The sequence below is a fragment of the Xyrauchen texanus genome, chromosome 45 (assembly GCF_025860055.1).
Source record: "Xyrauchen texanus isolate HMW12.3.18 chromosome 45, RBS_HiC_50CHRs, whole genome shotgun sequence".
NCBI lineage: Eukaryota > Metazoa > Chordata > Actinopteri > Cypriniformes > Catostomidae > Xyrauchen > Xyrauchen texanus.
The window spans coordinates 4,965,346-4,980,800 of NC_068320.1; the positions used below are offsets into that span (position 1 = coordinate 4,965,346).

The following is a 15,455-nucleotide window of genomic DNA, read 5'->3' on the forward strand; positions in this document are numbered from 1 at the left end:
TTATTCAAATCAGCGTAAATTAAGTATTAAACAAAATAAAACATATATTGAATAATTAATTATTAATTATTGAAATAATTTGTGTCCCTTTACAGTAATGACTATGATATTTTTTGTATTATTGTAATAAAAATTATGGAATGTGTTTAACTGACATTAAAAAAAAAAAATCACAATTCAAAAGATCTTCAAGGTCCTAAAAATGGGCTTCATTTTCTTTTGATTTAGTGGTGAAATATGATCCCGACCTCTCAACAGGTTTCATAAAATTCACACAGACATATTTGTCTGTTTAAGAAACTGAACATAGGCAATAAAGATATACCATTGCGTATTTTGCTAAATCTTTACATGAAGTCATTAAGTCATCTAAACGCAACATGACCTTTGAGCATGTTGTAAAACTCAATGAGTCTACACTGTACACCTATTACAACAGTAGAAAACAATGGTCCATAACTTGAACAATAAGCTTTTGTTGTTTGGTTTGTTCAGGCATATATACAATATATATATATTTAATTTACCTATTTTATTTAATATGATGTATTTGTGAGTGAAACAGGATTTTCGAAAAGAAAATAATAGGGGAAATTGATTGGATTTGTGAAAAGTAGGTGTCCATACCAAATTGGAGCCAGATGATTGTTTTTTTCCTTAGTAATAATGTGCACTTATGAATTATTCACAAAAAGACCAGGAACATATATTAAAGGGGTCATGACATGGTTTTTTTTATTGTATTATTATGTTCCCTTAGGTGCAATTATAGTATTAATATATTTTTTTTTAAGAAAAACTTTTAAAATCTAGTGATTTATGACCTTTTCCCACCCTGTTTCTCATCCTCTGATTCAAACAGTCTGTTTTGGGGGCGTTTTCCATTTAAGACTTCAGTGTTAACGCCCACTGTTATGATTGGCTAACGTCAGTGCCTATGTATCAATTATTGACGCTCCCAGCCAGAACAATATGCAAGTAAACTAAGTAAAAACACTGTGATTATTCATAATGAATGAAATTGCGCTTTAAAAAGTAGTTTAAAGTTTAAAATAGATTACTTACAGTTTGCGTCGTCGTTGTTCCCAGAATAGTCGGCACGGACTTATCTTTGAGCAACAGTTTTCTGGCAAAGCCAGTATCATATTGAGATTTGTTCTCAAAACAGTCATCCTTAAAATGTACAGAACAAACGCTTAAGTTAACACTGCCGTGACTGGAACGTCCGCAAAAAATAAACTGCATCCATTTTTCCCTGACGTCTGGATCTTTCGGCAGCTTATTCAGAGGTTTTGTTTGACCACAGCCAGGAACAGCACATCTGTGTGGCATCGTAATTTTCCTGTGCACAAGTAGTCTCTGTCAGAGCTCGCTGTCCATCGACTGAACACTTGAGAGGCGCACAGCGATACGAAATGAGCGTAGTTGTCTTGCGCTTAAAGCGTAGTTATCTTGTGCTGGAGGCGGTCATATGCAAACGCTGGTACGTCACTTCTAACCGACACGTCACTTCTAACCATGAATCCAGAACGAGCTGTATTTTGAGCTTGATTAAATAAATGATTTGTTTAGAATGGGGAGGACGTCTTAAAATATTAAACTTGCAGGACGTTTTAAAGATACAAAGACCTCTTATATACCAAAAGATCAAGGCAAATTTGGTTTCTCATGTCATGACCCCTTTAAGTAAACAGTGTCGATTTTGTTTTCATGTTCACTACTTGTGAAGGAAAAAGATGTTAACCTTTAAATAAACAATTTATTTGATTTGAAAAATCACCATCTTAACAACAATCCAGCTCACATTTTTTACATTAAAACAAACACAGATATTTTATCTACATTAATTTAGACTATTTGAAAACTGCATGAAGTGAAACTCATACAGTGTCATTTTCACAACCCCCATCACAGACCTGTAACTGCACAACTCTCAGCATAAGGCCTCTCATTTATAAGACCAGGAAACACATTCTCTTTGAATAAAACCAGTCTGGATTTTAAAGTTACCCTTCAAGAATGTGTTTTGCTTGAAACAGTACTTAAAAACCTCCCATGTACAATACACTTCATTCATGTGGTTTGTAGAAATAATACACATTTTGGTGACTTGCCATATTGCAGCTAAAAGTTTGGTCATGATATGGAATAATATGTTCCATACTGCCCATATCAAGCAGTGATAATGATAACAGCCAAAAACAAAAAACTGTGGAACAAATGTGATGCCATTGTATGATCAGTAACTTCCAACCAACACAAAATTATAGGATATATCACAAACACAGGGCAGAATGTAATGACAGAAACTGAAAGACAGACAAACACATGAATTATGTTCTACAGAAACCATTAAAGTAATGACATAATCCCCAAAAATATCAGAATCCCTTCAGTTTTCAGCTCGACTACATTTAGTGCACCTACAGCATGAAGACAACGTCCTTTCATAAAGGGGGCGAATCTCATAAAAACTGTCAAGAACATTACCATGTCATATTTCACCCCAAAACCAAAATAATTTTTTCCTAAGTAAAATAAAGCTTATTATTGGAGATTTGTTTTACATTGTTACATTTTAATGACAATTAAGCACATTTTATTTAAACTGTAAAGTATTTATACAACATACTAGTATCGCATGTACATTTATGATCATTTTAATTTTAATAAGTCTAGGCAGGCTGGTTTTCATACAGCAATGAAAATAACTTATTTTTCACATTATTGTAAGGAGTATTATATTTTTTCCCATTATGGTAATGGGAGATAATGCACTTCAGTAATTAGAATACAGACTTTTTTTTTTCTTCACATTATTACAATGAGATTACATTTGTTTTCAAATTTGGTAGAGAATTAATTTTTTTCCAAAACTGTAATGGCAATGGGATTTGTTGCCTTAATAAAAATAAGATTTTGTTTTATATTACTCTTTATATGATATTATATTTGCATTATAGTATTGAGAATAAGAATTTGGCACATAGTAATTATTTATTTAAAAACAATTATATTATTGTAATGAGAATTAATTGTAATGACAATGAACATTACGGTAATGAGCATATGGGGATAAAATGTGCTTTACTATCATGAAAATTGTGCAAGAAATTCTTAATGGTGCTAAAAATAAGCTTTGTTTTTTAATGCAAAATATTTTTACATTTCTTAAAAAAACATATAAATTATAATAATAATAATAATAATAATATAAAATATTACCTACAAATTTTTTTGTGAGATTCGCCCAAGAAGCTTTCAATTCAGTCAGGGCTGGACTGGGAAAAGAAATGTCCTTTTATGCATATCGTGGCACCATTTTGTGTTCCGTTCTACATAACGTGACAGCTCATTTTAGGCCCGCTCAGTTCTCCCAATGGCCATTCCGCCACGATTGGCCCCAAAGCGCGTCGGCCACCAGGAAAATGCCGAGTATGCCAGATTACCAGTTCAGCCCTGACTTCAGTGCACCAAGTATATCAGTATGGACCTCAAACAATAACCAATAGTAACATTATATGCATATCAGTAAACAATTTATAAATCCATTTATTTTAGGCCATGACTGTGGATAGCACCAGCATCCATTTCTTCATTGCTTACAAGTTGGTCATTTTAGCTCAGAGTTAAAAGACCAATTGAGAGACTTCCTTTATCAGGAAACAAATCAGCAAATCGTGTTGATGTTGCCATTTGTTTTGAAAGTGGAAGTCAGCTCATTCAGGCAAGGGGTGAATGTGAGGAAAAGGAAACCAAATGTTCTTGAGGCTACCTCTTTTGTTACTAAACATCTATTTTTATACTCCTCAGCATGCTTGTGGAACTTGTGGTGCCTGTGTTAAGCCAAAAGGCATGATGATCCACCGACAGAAGCCCCTAAATGGTAGAGCCCAAGCTTCTCTTAGGAACGTGATGGTTTGTTCGGTCCTTTTGATTTATACCAAGAGATGAGTACTGTTTGCAAAAGGTGCACCATGATAAGAGCTAAAAAGACCAAACAAGCCAGAAATACAATTTTAAACACTGTCTTTCAAAAAGGGACACCACATCCCCCCTTCCCACCAAATTGTGACTGTCATCGCTGATGTTTCGCTTACATTTCCCACTTGAGTAGAAACCAAATCAAGGGCAAAAAGTTTTAACCGAAAAGGTCTTTAAGGTCATTGTTGACTGATGCACTTTGTTTCATCACTCCAGTGTTCACTGATTGAATGGCAACAGGTTGCGAGAAGTTCTGCGGGTTGAAGAAAGGGTTTGCCTGCATCCCAAACCCACCCTGGACCCCCGCCATTCCCATCGGAGCTGCCTGCATTGATACAGTCTGGGAAGGTTGGCCTGTACCAAACTGGCTAAGCCATGGGGAAGGTGCAGTGGTTCCTGGGGCTGGTTTGGGGGCCATTTGGTTCAGGCTTACTTTGGGTTTGTTAGGGGTGAAGAGGGAGTCTAGGGCAGACATATCAGAAGGCTTGTTAGACTGGTTTTGGGTGAAATTTGGAGTGCTGGTAGTGGTTGCCATGCCCCCATAGAGGACAGGATTGGCAGGTCTCATGCCCATCCCCATACCCCCTGCCTGGAGGCCCATGGGTGAGTTGAAGCCATTGTTGATGGAGCCTATGGTACCCATTCCACCCATGGAGGGTCCAGAAGGAAAGGTGGAGGTGATGGTGCCCCCCTGCATGGGCATCGTCCTGGGCCCAGTAGTTAGCGAAAGGTTGTTCAAAGAGGTCATGTTGTTCAGGAGACTACTGGTCAGGTCTTTTGCCTGACAGATAACAAAAAAGTATTCTTCAGTAATAGCAAGTATAGCATAAACAAAAATAGGTAATTTACACCAGTGTTTCCCCCAACCCTTTCCCTGAAGGCATACCAACAGTACAGGTTTTTGGTGTCTCCTTAATCAAACACACCCGATTCAACTCATTAGCTCGTTAGAAAATACTCCAAGACCTGAAATGGATGCATCAGATCAAGGAGACATTTAAAATGTGTACTGTTGGTATGCATCCAGGAACAGGGTTGATAAACATTGATTTACACCACAAGCCATCACAGCAATGCCAATAAACATGAGAAACAAGTTCTTTAACCACAGAAGTGACTCTCAGTCAACCATTAAGATTAATCAGACTACTATAATAAGGCGCATGCAACCTTTGCCCTAAATGTAAGGTATGCACTGACATGGAATATCTGGGCTGATACGATAATCAATCATTCTAAAAGCTTATTTTGGCCAATACTGATATTTGATCATTTAACTTTTTGGCTTTTAAAACTTTAAAATGTAGCTGCAAGCTAATAATAATAAAAAATGTTAACTTGTAACAGCATAGGTGTTGTTTAAAAGTTTGGTATCTGACAGGGATTCACCAATATGTAATTTCTGGGTAAGTACCAAAACTGATAACCGTTAATCTTACTTTTTGAGTTTCAACACTTAAAGCTGGAGCACCAGTTGTTTAATTAACAGTTTGTTCACTTGAAACAAAAAATTATGTGCACATGCGCATACTTAGACTCATTCACAGACGCGCTTAACCTTGCTCATCTGTAACAGTTCAAATAAGTGTTTTACGATAATATGTGTCTGATAGTTGCTGACTTCCTGACATCAGTGTAATAATAAAACATTTTCCCAGTTATCAGCTGCCAATATATCATGCTTCCCCTATAAATTGTAAATAAAATGTTCTGTTTATAGGTCATGTATGAACAGAAGTAGTGCTGCACGATTTAGACAAAAAGTCATATTGAGATTATTTTGTAAAACATTGCAATTTAAACAAAAAATAGTGACTCCTTTATCAAAATATGGTAATGCTTTGACCATGTTCTACTACCAATAAAAGACTTTGAGGGTTCACACTTGAGTCATCTTAAACTTTTTTCACTTCAGCCACAAACAAAAAGATCCTTAAATCAGTGAAACAAAGGTATATTTCTGCCACAGCTATATGTCATTTCCTGCAAATTTAAGTTTGAACAGTGTTTTGGTGGTGGTGTGTTTTTAATGTAATTTAATTGGTTTCATGTGAGAAAGTGGCAATATAGATTTAAAGGTACTTCTCTCCAGCATGCTACCTGTGGTGTTGTTGTTGCTGGTTTGATGCTCTGAGGAGCCAAAGGCTGCTGGCTTCTCAGTTTAGCAGCCTGTTCCTGCTCTTTAGCCAAACGCTGCTTTTCCTCCAGGGTGAGAGACACCTGAACAAACCACAAACAACACTTAGTACTCAAGAGAATCTCATCAACCAGGCCTAATCAGGTTAACTAAGATCTACCACCAACTGAGCTCCATCACAAGATAATTAGGTAGGTAAAATAAATAAAACAAATTAAATAATGATAAAAAGTACATTTAATTAAATCACATGCATTAAAGCCTTAACTTTGACAGTTCTAGTGATAAAGCCACTTTTCTAAAAGTTTTAAATTTGAACAAAAATGAAACAGGAAGTTGATATCTTTCAGTTTTGCTTCTTGTTGGATGTTATGTTAAACTCACTCTTGAGGGTTGGGAAATGGTTGAAGAGGAGGACCCGTTCTCTTTACCATTCACACTCGCACTTCCACCAAAGATATCATCAATCTAGCAGAACACAAAGAGTAATAGTAAATTCCAGTGTAAGTATATTTAAAGCAGCAGTTGAGTTATGGGAAGTGCAACTGGTGTAGCTACTCACGTCTCTGACTTGTGCGGCCGGACTGTGTGTGCTCTTGGTCTCCTCTGATTGGTTCAATTGGTTTGTGATGTTTAAACTCCTGGAAAGAACAGAATACAGTTGAAACTGTGTTTGAATAATGTTATTCATGACATGTCAGAATAAACATAACTATGAGTTTCTGACAGGGTCAGAAATTAAGGCGGGCTCTGGGCTAAAAATGTCACCGAAACTGACAAAATTGGCCCTGTAATTAAAAAAATGTGGGTGCAAAAAAATAAAAAAATAAACCTGGTTAATTAATGTTTTTTATCTGTTATATCAGATAAAAGTTATAGTTAGAAGTTAGATAGTTATATATATTTTTGCGTTAAATATGAGCTGAATTACATTTTAAGGGTAAAAGCAAAATTTTTAATCTTGAGAATTTTTTTCAATGGATTATTAAATTGAAGTATTTGACAAATGAATTAGATTGTTTATGTTTTAAATGGTAAAAAAAAACAAAGGCCCAATAAAGATATAAAATACCCCTGAAAATCAAATAGATTTTTGAAAAGGAATAAAAGAAACCATGACAATCAAATGAATAAAGAAAATGAATGGGCACCTCTGTTGTTCCTGCATGACGTGCAGCTGTTCTAGTTTGGTCTTGTGCTCCGCTTCCATGCGACTCAACATGTCCCTGATCACAGCCATGAAAGAGTTAAACTGAAACACACACACACACACACACACACACACACACACACACACACACACACACACACACACACACACACACACACACACACACACACACACACATTTATAAATCTATGAGGAGTTTGTGTGTGCATAGAATCTACACAACTACTTTTAACTTACACAAGTAAGATAAACAAGTAACTTTTAATAGAATTTATATTCAATGGATATCCAACAATGTCTCAGTATGTAACAAACAAATGCTTTTATAGCATACATGTGATCATGTGTGTGTGTGTGTGTTTTCACCTGGTTAAGGTTAAGGTTGTTATCAATACTAAGTGACACCAGATGAGGTAAACTCTTTGCAGCGAGGTGCTCTTTAGGAATGCCCAGTTTCTTATGGGTGAAAGTGCACTTGTAGATACCTGAGGGAAAACAAAGAATAAAAGCTTTAAGAATCAAAGTTACTTAAAATAGCCAATCTTTATTTCACAATGTACATAAGATAAGAACAAAACAAATACTATAGATGCTTGCGTTAACATTTCTCCCAGGATAAAATTGTTGATAAAATCGTTTTCCAAATAAACAGCAAACTGCATAAGCTTTTGTTGTATTTTTCAATTGCATACAATGAATGGGATTTTTACTTCCTGAACCCGACCTTTGCATTCAATGACACTTTCTGCAAAACAAAAATAAATAAATAAAACAAATTTACGACAGCCACATGATTGATTATGGAATTTCCTGCTGTCAGACAAACTAGGATGACCACTGAAATATCTTCAATAAATGGATGCCAAAGTCCAGGTAGTGTTGATTATTGGGTTGCCAGATATTCCCAATCTTTCCCATATTTGAAACCGCTTCATGTTTCAAGTTTAAAATAGGCACACTACATTGTGGGGAATAAAACCCAACCCAGTGAGCTCTGCTCGTGAAGTGCAAAATTTGGCATATTATGCACAGTTCAAGCCATACAAAGAATCAGTTATCGGCAAACATTGATGCTGATAGTTGCGATAGTTTACGGTTAGAACGGATTGATTGTACAGTATTACAGCAGCTTTTGGAAGGGAATAAAACAATCACTGACACCTCATTGGAATTTGCTGTATCTAAATCTTTCGTTATTGACAATACTCATCCATAATTTTTATCCTCGCTTCAATGCATATTTTGTTATTTTGATTAGATGATCAATTGTTCTAAATTAAAGCAAGGGAATGCAACCAAATAATGCAACTATATGAAAATGTCCCCCGGTCAGCCCATTGATCGGATCTTCAACTTCATATCTTCAGAATAATAATAAACCTTATTCCTCCTTAAACCTCATCTGGTGAAATACATACATACAAAATCCTTTATTTAGTAAATATACTGTATAGGCTAAAAAAACTTAAATATAGAGCATTGTAATGGACCCAAGCCTTATCATTTCAAAATAAGAGTTCCAGGTGTGTTTCAGGCTTGTTCATAGTAAAAAGTCCCACAATATGCTTCATTATGTCAAATAAAAAAAAAAAAAATTGATTATTGGGATTTTGCTTGAACAATTAGACAGAATGTGTGATTTTATTTATTTTGGAATCTTGTCTGTGCCCTTCATAGTAAGGAAAGTCTATAAATTACATTCTAAAAATCTGTTTTAAAAACTATCGGCAGATTAATTGGTTTTTGGCCTTTCCCACCATCTTAGACATTAGTATTGGTTGACCTCAAATTTTTATATCATGCTTGAATCACATGTAACAATTTTTTTACAAGTCGCGTCAGCAGGGGCACCCTTATGAAAATTGAGAGTTCATGGCAAATTTGCTGCAAATTCAACACTGATAATGTTCACATGCAAATGAGCTTTGTGGCAAACTTTGTGGCATCAAATTGTCCATTGTCACCACTATTGGTAAAGAGCTGCAAACTTCTGGCAAACATTTGTGGCGAATCAAAAGCTCATTTGTACGTCAAAATAACGAACGGCAAATTTGTGCCAACTTTGCGGCTAGTTTAGAATTTTTGTAAGGGCAGTACAGCCACAGAATGACAGACGGTCACAAAAGGACGCATTCTTGACAGCTGGACGATTCACAACAGAATGCATTTCGAGGCAAGATTGCTATCGTATTTTACAAAAGTCGGATCTGACAATAGGTCAACACCAGGTCAAAATTGCATTGTTGAGAGAAATTTTTTTATAAAAATCACAGATAAATCGCATATCTGTTGAAGTCGCACTGACAGAGATTGCATTCTGCAGGCTCTAGGACCCGGGAGAAGCTACCCGACATCCCTTCAGACACTCCGATGTCAAACGCGGTCCATGAAGATTACAGTACCTCAGAAAATGTACTTTTAATTTGACAAAACATCCTAAAAATGCAGCGTTTATGTCTCTAAAACCAATGAGTTGCTTCAAAATGGAGCACATCCTGTAAGAAGAGAACAGACTGATGAAGATAAACTCAATAGCACAATGAATTGCTGTCCTCTGTAGGCTTATGTTCAATGATATGGAAGTAAAACAAACAATATATTTACTTCTAAAGCCACTTTCTGTGCCGTCCAATGCTTTACTGGTCTGTCACAATAATACAACATATTTCATTCTGAATATCTGAATTATTACATTTATTATAGGCCCTACAAAAAGTGAACAATTACCCAGAATGCCCATGAGCACAGCCGGCTCTCTGGATGGAATCTGTTGTAGAAATGGTAGAATTTCATCAATGACGAACCATTTATCCAGATATTCCAGAATCTTGCCTAGGCACACCAGAGAGTTCACCCTCACCTGAAACAATTACAAACACAGGACAAAATAAACTTAAAATCTATTCTTAGCAATCCACATTGATGGTTTCACAAAAGACATAAAAGCAGCAAGGACACAAACCGCTAGTGAGGACGTCTTTAAACAGGCAGATTTGATACGGGGAATGAGTGCATTCTTCATAGAGGGATACTCGATCAGATTGGCAAATGTGGGAATGATATTCAGAGAAAGCTCCTGTTTAAGAATGGAAAAGAACACAAAACAAGCAGTATTTTAGACAGACATATTAAATGAAGTTTTCAAGCCAAATGCACAAAGTTTATCATGTGGTCACCTGTATTTGAATCGAAGGTGCCTCCACTGCTCTGTACACCATAGGCAGCACACTGTTCTTGATGTCTTCAGGAGGAGTTTTGGTCAGTAGCAGGTCCATCTTTTGTAAAAATATCAGCAGGATCTTGATATACACAGAGAGAAATGAGAAAATCAAAGGGTGACATGATTTTTAAAAGCTGTCCCATGACAGATGCTCTAACACATCTCTATTGTGCCAATGGGTTGATCTGTGACAACATATTCACAATATATTTGCAATGATTTTGATGGCGATCTAAAATTAAGCCACATTGTAAATATATGGAAATGATCGTGATGCGCTTTTTATTTGGCCATTAAGTTCCCTAAAGAGCGTTCCATTAGACCTATTTTCCAATCCTTCACTGTACTGCAACTTGAAAGTTTGCGACTGTTAAGACAGAGATGTTTTAATGACATCTCTGATATAATCTTTAGAAGCACAAATGGAAAGTCAATTCATTTCCGTAAAACAGTTCTAACTATTTCAGTGAATTCATTCTACTATAAACAATTAAATTTGAACAACCTGCAATCTTGTTTTGAAAGAAAAAAATGGACATGACTCTAATCAAAACATGTTCATAAATACACAAAAAGATTATGTGAATTGCACAAACGCAAATAGTGTATTGATGAAAAAACTACCACAAGGACAAATGTTCAAACCTCACTCACCATGTTGCTTGCCTGACAGCATGAAAGAGAGAAAGCAGTTACTTTGAGAGAAAACGCCATTTCCTGTGACCTGAGCACCAGTCGGTACTACAGTGGTTTATCAAGGTTATGTACATTTACATAACCTTACATAACTACATTAGCCAAGGACATTTAAAATAACATATATGAGAGAGTTCTCCAACCACAGGATATTTAAGTGTCTAGAGTGGATTAAGGGGAAATCCTGAAAACAAATGGACTCAGAATGAGAAGCATGTGTGTACCTGTACAGGCTCCTGTTGTTTGAAGACTGGGGTGAGGTCTGGGAGCACAAGGCGGATATATTCCTCTTTTGTGCACTCTTCAGCGATGAGCAGCACGTTTGGAAGAACAAACGGAACCATATCAGGATTAACAAACTCAGATGTGAGCGCCGGCAGGATTCTGTATATTATCACTCTCTGAACATAGGGAAAACCCCCCCCCCCAGAAAAACAAACACCTCTTATAAACATAACTGAACAGTGCAGCACTGAAAGGTGCCAATATTTAATGAACACCACATACACTCTTTAGTACAAATTGCAATCTATAAATCAAGTCATTGTCAATAATAATCATTAAAAGTGAACCAATAAAAACAACATGAAACCAAAATGACTCATCTCTCTGGTCTTGTTGTGCACAATTTATCAATGGATGGTATTCTAAATAAGTTACACTTCCTATACTGTTCGGTCATTTTGACCACACCGGATGTAACAAAAATGGTTTCCTTCATCTTAGCGGTACAAAACATTCTTGCACTTGCAATCCAAACACAAACAAAAATTTTACTTTTACTTGAGTCTAAGTGGTCGTAAAAAAGCAACGCCATTACCGTTCATGGTCAAAATTGACTGACCCTAGGAAATTATTGAAAAAAACAAAAAAAAAAATAAAGCAATTTTTCTTTTATTTGTCAAATACAACCTATAAATCAGCCACAATGCAGAACAAACAAACACAGAAAAGAATGGGTGAGACTATAAAACTAGAGATGTCCTGATATGGATACTGGTATCGAAATCGGGTCCGATACTGCACTCATGTACTTAAAAATGCTCCAATAACCAAAAACTATACCATCTGATTTAAAAATGTTATTACATAAACATTTGGCACATCTTAGTAAGTTATATTGTTATATCTTAGTAAGATTTAACCACAAAAGCTGCAATTTAATGGGATAAATATATAGTTTACAAGTACACAGTGCTTCAAATGTGAGCACTTGTGAATGTGAATAATAATAATAAAAAAATAGTAATTGTATTATATTTAAGCAATATCTGTAAAGCTCTGTTATGCAGCACTTTATTTGACAAAATATAACTAAAATGCTGTATTTTGTATTCTGCTGTGAGGCTCTGTATAAAAGCACTCCATTTGATAAAAAAACCAATCCAATATTGAAAATAATTGTTTATTTTTTAATATGATTCAAGTTTTAAATAATTAATTAATTTAAACACCATTTTAATAATAACTTTGAAATAAACTGTTTACAAGACTTTCACCTACTGTTGCACTTGTGTACATAGTAGTGTGACAATAAAGTGATTTGATATGGAGTTAATAAAAAAAAAAAAAAAGAAAAGTCCTCGACTCGTATAGAAAAAGTGCCATCTGGACAAATTTATATACAACATGCAGAGTGCATGACACACAAACACAAAATTAACTGGTGACACTATAACACTGAGAAATTGTATTTTGTCAAAATCAATAAATTAGCTACAATACAAAACAGACACACACACACACACACACACACACACACACACACACACACACACACACACACACACACACACACACATAAGGGGGTGAGATCATAACAAACCTACAATACAGTACACATGCACACACACAGAAATAAATGGGTGAGACTAACACAGTCGGAAAGGCAAAATGCAGAACACAACACACACATGCGCACAAACGCATACACACACGCACACTAGTTTGATAATGTCTAAAGCATGGGTCAGGAACCTTTTTTCACTAAGGAGCCAATTATTACATTTTTGGTTGATGCATTTTTCCCAAAGAGACATGCCACAAACGAATAATTTACTATTTCCAAAAACAAAGTTTTTCAATAAAATAAAATGTTTATATAGCCCATATTCAAAAAGAAAACAAATATACAAAAATTAATAGGTAACATGTTGCAATATGGAATTAAGTGCACGTGTTTGTGCGGGTCTTTCATTCACTTAATAGTAACATTTTTCAAGAAAAACGTAATTTCCCTTTTGTGCTGGGGGATATACAATTATTCTTTTTTACGATAATCGCCATTAAAATACAGCGATAACCGATTATATGGCCTACCCCCTTCCAAAGGTCGGTGAATATTTTTGCTTTATTGATTTTGCTTTAAAATTGTATACATTTATTGAAACACGAAAACCTTAAACAAAAGATATTTCTAAATTCAAATTGCACTTTAAACGAAAAGAAAAAAGCAATTAAAATAACGAAGTGATTAACAAAAATCGTATTTAACCACCATTTACCATCGCCAACAGTCCCATTTGCCAACACACAAGTGAAAACAGGTGAAAAATTACTAACAGCATACAAATTAAGAACTAAAGATAATTATAAATGTAAAGATAATTAGAATAATCATCATAATATATAAGCCAAACAGATTCCTTTGTGTTCCCAAAAAATGCTGCCAAATGTGTGTTCTTATCAAATGTGTTTATATTGCGTTTTGGTAATACAATTGATGCTGCCTAAAGAAAAGAAAATTGCTAAAACCTAAACTCAAATTTAGGTACAAGGTGAACATGTCTTGTAGTAAATGATTTAATAATTTTTGTCTGTGTTTCTTTAATACAAAGATACCTGTATAAGATTACTTAACCTGTAGAGTTGCGTTCACAATGTGTAAGAGTGAACTGCTCTGTGGAAATAAAGCAAACTAAACTCAGAGCACCTCCTGAGATTATCAGACATAATTTGCAGCATTCTCATAGATGACATTATTCTTCTTTCATTCAGATGAATGAAACACAGTAAAAGGAGTGATAACTCTTTACATGCGCTTGTTCCACAAGACAGGGTCCCGTTGCATGCATCTGAACAAACAGCAAATCAGACACAAGCACTGGCAGCTTTTCTTTTGTCTGTTCTTAAATAAAATAGTGTGTTTCTTCAAGCGCGTCTTTTGACTAACAGCCGAGACATCTTACAGCTCCCCCGTGAGCAAAATGACTCACGCATGAAATACATTTGGACGAGGAGCTCGCGAACTGGATTGAGCCTCGTAGCATATGGCGGGAGGCGGTTGCTATTTCTCATGAACGAATGTTCATAAAATCACTCATAGAAAATGCTCTTAACAGCTAAGATCAATAGTTATCGGGAAACGAGGCCCATAACTCTATGCATGTGCATGTCTTGGAGAAGAGCTTTCATTGCAGTCGTGAACAACAGAGCTCACTTCACGCACATATCAAATTAGACGTGCATCGGAGGCTTTTCTTTCATCTGTTCTTCAAAATATAATCACACATTTCGTGAAACGCAAGTCTTTGTGTCTAATTTCTTGCCATACATTATAGCACTCCGAGAAGTCTTACAGGTCACCCTCCACAGTGGCTGGTACATCAGCAAAATTACCCGCCACGTACTGTGCATGAAAAACCCGCATTTGACAGGTGTTAATTTCAAACCTTGTTCACCAGGAGTAGGCTGTACGACAAATTTGAGAAAAAATAAATCAAAAATAGTGACTTCAAGCTTTACAATCACACTCACACTTTCTGCAGGAAAATTATATCTAGAAAGTATTAAACGATCATGTGTTCATGTGAATGGTGAGACACCGGGCGAGCCACTTGATTTTTAACAAAGGGCCACTTGTGGCTCACAAGCCATAGGTTCCCGACCCCTGGTCTAAAGATATATCTAAATGCATAACTTTAAAATAACATTTTGAATTACTATACAGTAGGTGGTAATAGAACACTACTGGCTATTATTGTCATAACATGATTTTCAAGTCCTTTTATTCTTATTTTTTACCAGATGAAAGCAATCTGCCCCAATAAATGAGACATTGTCATATTTTCTTTATGTTTTACCTCGGTATTTACTTTAGTGAGTTTACATATATGTTCTTATTTGCATATGCAAACGAGTAGTGAAACAGAGATTTATATGTAAAAGAATTGCATAATTAGATTTATACATATATTATCCATCCACCCATCCATCTTCAACCGCTTATCCGAAGTCGGGTCGCGGGG

The 15,455-nt window shown here is 35.6% G+C and overlaps 1 protein-coding gene across 2 annotated transcripts in view; it reads right to left on the bottom strand.

Annotated features, from left to right (window-relative positions):
* Positions 1–1,739: 1,739 nt before the first annotated feature.
* LOC127637309 (SCY1-like protein 2) overlaps positions 1,740–15,455 on the bottom strand; it is a 28,081-nt gene continuing 14,365 nt past the window's right edge. For both annotated transcript variants that reach the window (XM_052118300.1, XM_052118301.1), the window contains exons 9-18: positions 11,433–11,609; positions 10,469–10,591; positions 10,255–10,368; positions 10,020–10,152; positions 7,659–7,777; positions 7,273–7,373; positions 6,684–6,762; positions 6,506–6,589; positions 6,085–6,204; positions 1,740–4,765 (exon numbers count right to left, since the gene is read on the bottom strand). In XM_052118300.1, the coding sequence (XP_051974260.1) occupies positions 4,142–4,765; positions 6,085–6,204; positions 6,506–6,589; positions 6,684–6,762; positions 7,273–7,373; positions 7,659–7,777; positions 10,020–10,152; positions 10,255–10,368; positions 10,469–10,591; positions 11,433–11,609 (1,674 nt within the window). In that variant the 3' untranslated portion in view covers positions 1,740–4,141. The remainder of the gene's footprint in view (positions 4,766–6,084; positions 6,205–6,505; positions 6,590–6,683; positions 6,763–7,272; positions 7,374–7,658; positions 7,778–10,019; positions 10,153–10,254; positions 10,369–10,468; positions 10,592–11,432; positions 11,610–15,455) is intronic.